The sequence below is a fragment of the Coregonus clupeaformis genome, chromosome 12 (assembly GCF_020615455.1).
Source record: "Coregonus clupeaformis isolate EN_2021a chromosome 12, ASM2061545v1, whole genome shotgun sequence".
NCBI classification, from domain to species: domain Eukaryota; kingdom Metazoa; phylum Chordata; class Actinopteri; order Salmoniformes; family Salmonidae; genus Coregonus; species Coregonus clupeaformis.
Window position 1 is genome coordinate 22,892,183 of NC_059203.1, and position 4,289 is coordinate 22,896,471.

At 41.4% G+C, this 4,289-nt stretch overlaps 1 protein-coding gene across 1 annotated transcript; it reads right to left on the minus strand.

Annotated features, from left to right (window-relative positions):
- Nucleotides 1-432: 432 nt before the first annotated feature.
- LOC121578626 (CD209 antigen-like protein E) lies at nt 433-1,522 on the minus strand. Its single transcript, XM_041892995.2, has one exon. The coding sequence runs from the start codon at nt 1,520-1,522 to the stop codon at nt 692-694; it is 831 nt and encodes a 276-aa protein (XP_041748929.2). The 3' UTR covers nt 433-691.
- Between the last annotated feature and the right edge of the window lie 2,767 nt (nt 1,523-4,289).

The following is a 4,289-nucleotide window of genomic DNA, read 5'->3' on the forward strand; positions in this document are numbered from 1 at the left end:
CCGTGCAATAGGAAAGTATTCAGACCCCATGACTTTTTCCACATTTTGTTACGTTACAGCCATATTCTAAAATTGACTAAAATGTATTTTTCCCCTCATCAATCTACACACAATACCCCATAATGACAAAGCAAAATCTGGTTTTTAGAAATTTTGGCAAATGTATTACAAATAAAAAAAACTGAAATACCACATTTACATACGCTATCAATCAAAAGTTTGGACACACCTACATATTCAAGGGTTTTTCTTTATTTTTAAATGTTTTTACATTGTAAAATAATAGTGAAGACATCAAAACTATGAAATAACACATTTGGAATCATGTAGTAACCAAAGAAGTGTTAAACAAATCAAAATATATTTTATATTTGAGATTCTCCAAATAGCCACCCTTTGCCTTGATGACAGCTTTGCACACTCTTGGCATTCTCTCAACGGAAGTTGAAATCAGACGTATTTGTTTAGATAAGAAAAATGTCCAGACTCAATTTGTGTCTATTTTTATATTGCAAGAGTAATATTATTAAGATGTCTCTCCAAGAAATCGAATACAGTAAAACCAAATGCATAAAACTTTTAAAAAATCATTCTTGATTAATAGGAAAACATAATCACTGGTATTTTGTAATGGAAATCAATGTGACAGAGCCATAATGTTCTGTATTGGCTTATTTTGGTTACAGTTCAGTTACAGGAAGGCAATTTTCTCACATACCGAAAAGTGCAGTTCGATGCACGGTGCATCATGCCAGCCCTTTTCTGGGGTAGAATGATCGGACCATCGCGCAGCACAATCCTCGTCAATGCCGTTTTTATTATCAGGCTGCCCACTCCACCAGTACCCTGTGGTCAGTGCTGTGCCATCCACCCACTTCCAGATCCCCTCTTCAACACTGTCAGTCAGGCCAATCCAGAACGTCTCCTTTTTCAATCCATGGATAAAGACCTGTTCCTCTCTGCTGTTTATGATCACCAGATTTGCTCCTCTACTCAGACAGTCCTCTCTGCTCCCCTCCCAGGTTTTCATTTCAGTAGAGATGAAGTACAAACTGGACTTGTAATATATCCATCCCTGTTGTAAATGTTGTTCTACCATCGAGAGCTTTGCTTGAAGATTGTCTCTCTCAACCTGGAGTTGGTCCCTCTCTTTAGTCATGGCATTGTACTTGGTTTCCAACTGGTATTTTTCAGCTGAGGAGTTGGTTTTATAAACTAAGATGTTTTCTTCAAAACTGCCCATCACTCCATTATAGTAGACAAACAGGCCTACGATCCCAACCAGTAGGAGAACACACAGCAGCCCCAGACACACTGCAGCAGCTCTGGTTGATCTCCTCTCTGAGCTCTTGGTACCTATGTTTGTAGCCAGTGGTCTGCTCTTTGGAGAGACATCCTTTGTCTTGCTGCTGGAGACATGAGAATTGATAGTCTCTTTATTTGTATAAAGATCCTCAACCCTGTCTGTTGTCCGAACATTGTCATTATCAAACTCACAATTGGCATAGATTTCATTAGACATTGTCTGCAACTGTTTCTGGGATTTTATCTGACAGACTCGGTGCTCTAGTTTCAAAGCTGTAATGTGTTTCTGGGACTTAACAAATGGACAGAAACGTATATCAGGAAGACTATAAATAACAATGAATGTGAAACCAAACAGAATTGTCACTAGTTTCAGATGTCTTGTTTGACTTTTCTTTTTTACTATCTGTTTACTCTTTCCTTTGTGATAGGGTGTGAACTTTTTGTAACAATGAAGACACTGAATATTTACTGAACTAGAATATTGAGGAACTGTACTCTGTTGTAGTAATGGACTGGGATGTTGTTAATGCATGTGCTCTTGTAATTAATGTGCTGCATGATTGTCTTGCTCCCTCCATACTTTTTTAAAGCTGCAAAATAACTGAATTGTAAGTTGTCTCTATACCAGTATTTGCCATTGATCTATACTACAGTGCCTTTCAAAAGCATTCATCCCCCTTGGCATGTTTCCTATTTTGTTGCATTACAACCTGTAATTTAAATTGATTTTTATTTGGATTTCATGTAATGGACATACACAAAATAGTGAAATGAAAAAAATAACTTGTTTCAAAAAAATAAATAATAGAAATGTGGCGCGTGCAAATGTATTCACTCCCTTTGCTATGAAGCCCCTAAATAAGATCTGGTGCAACCAATTACCTTCAGAAGTCACATAATTAGTTAAATGCAGTCCACCTGTGTGCAATCTAAGTGTCACATGATCTGTCACATGATCTCTGTATATATACACCTGTTCTGAAAGGCCCCAGAGTCTGCAAAAACACTAAGCAAGGGGCACCACCAAGCAAGTGGCACCATGAAGACCAAGGAGCTCTCCAAACAGGTCAGGGACAAAGTTGTGGAGAAGTACAGATCAGGGTTGGGTTATAAAAAAATATCCGAAACTTTGAACATCCCACGGAGCACCATTAAATCCATTATTAAAAAATGGAAAGAATATTGCACCACAACAAACCTGCCAAGAGAGGGCCACCCACCAAAACTTACGGACCAGGCAAGGAGGGCATTAATCAGAGGCAACAAAGAGACCAAAGATAACCCTGAAGGAGCTGCAAAGCTCCACAGAGGAGATTGGAATATCTGTCCATAGGACCATTTTAAGCCATACACTCCACAGAGCTGGGCTTTACGGAATAGGGTGTTCACCAACAGGCATGTGGGAGACTCCCCAAACATATGGAAGAAGGTACTCTGGTCAGATTAGACTAAAATTGAGCTTTTTGGCCATCAAGGAAAACGCTATGTTTGGCGCAAACCCAACACCTCTCGTCACCCCGAGAACACCATCCCCACAGTGAAGCATGGTGGTGGCAGCATCATGCTGTGGGGATGTTTTTCATCGGCAGGGACTGGGAAACTGGTCAGAATTGAAGAAATGATGGATGGCGCTAAATACAGAGAAATTCTTGAGGGAAACCTGTTTCAGTCTTCCAGAGATTTGAGACTGGGAAGGAGGTTCACCTTCCAGCAGGACAATGACCCTAAGCATACTGCTAAAGCAACACTTGAGTGGTTTAAGGGGAAACATTTAAATGTGTTGGAATGGCCTAGTCAAAGCCCAGACCTCAATCCAATTGAGAATCTGTGGTATGACTTAAAGATACTGTACACCAGCGGAACCAATCCAACTTGAAGGAGCAGTTTTGCCTTGAAGAATGGGCAAATATCCCAGTGGCTAGATCTCCCAAGCTTATAGAGACATACCCCAAGAGACTTCCAGCTGTAATTGCTGCAAAAGGTGGCAAAAGGGGGGGTTGGGTGAATCGTTTTTTTTGTGTCTTATTTCTTGTTTGTTTCACAATAAATATTTTGCATCTTCAAAATGGTAGGCATGTTGTGTAAATCAAATGATACAAACCCCCAAAAAATCTATTTTAATTCCAGGTTGTAAGGCAACAAAATAGGAAGAATGCCAATGGGGGTGAATACTTTCGCAAGCCACTGTAAATATATAGAATTATGTGGACACCCCTTCAAATGAGTGGATTTGGCTATTTAAGCCACACCCGCTGCTGAGAGGTGTATAAAATCGAGCACACAGCCATGCAATCTCCATAGACAAACATTGGCAGTAGAATGGCCTTACTGAAGAGCTCAGTGACTTTCAACGTGGAACCGTCATAGGATGCCACCTTTCCAACAAGTCAGTTCGTCAAATTTCTGCCCTGCTAGAGCTGCCCCGGTCAACTGTAAATGCTGTTATTGTGAAGTGGAAACGTCTAGGAGCAACAACGGTTCAGCCGCGAAGTGTTAGGCCACACAAGCTCAAAGATCGGGGCCGCCGAGTGCTAAAGCGCGTAGCACGTAAAAATCATCTGTCCTCGGTTGCAACACTCAATACCGAGTTCCAAACTGCCTCTGGAAGCAACGTCAGCACAAGAACTGTTCGTCGGGAGCTTCATGAAATCGGGTTTCCGTGGCCGAACAGCCGCACAAGCCTAAGATCACCATGCCAAGAGTCAGCTGGAGTGGTGTAAAGCTCGCCACCATTGGACTCTGGATCAGTGGAAATGCGTTCTTTGGAATGATGAATCACGCATCAGCATCTGGCAGTCTGATGGACGAATCTGCGTTTGGCGGAGAACGCTACCTGCCCCAATGCATATTGTCAACTGTAAAGTTTGGTGGAGGAGGAATAATGGTCTGGGGCTGTTTTTCATGGCTCGGGCTAGGTCGCTTAGTTCCAGTGAAGGGAAATCTTAACGCTACAGCATTTAATGACATTCTAGACAATTCTG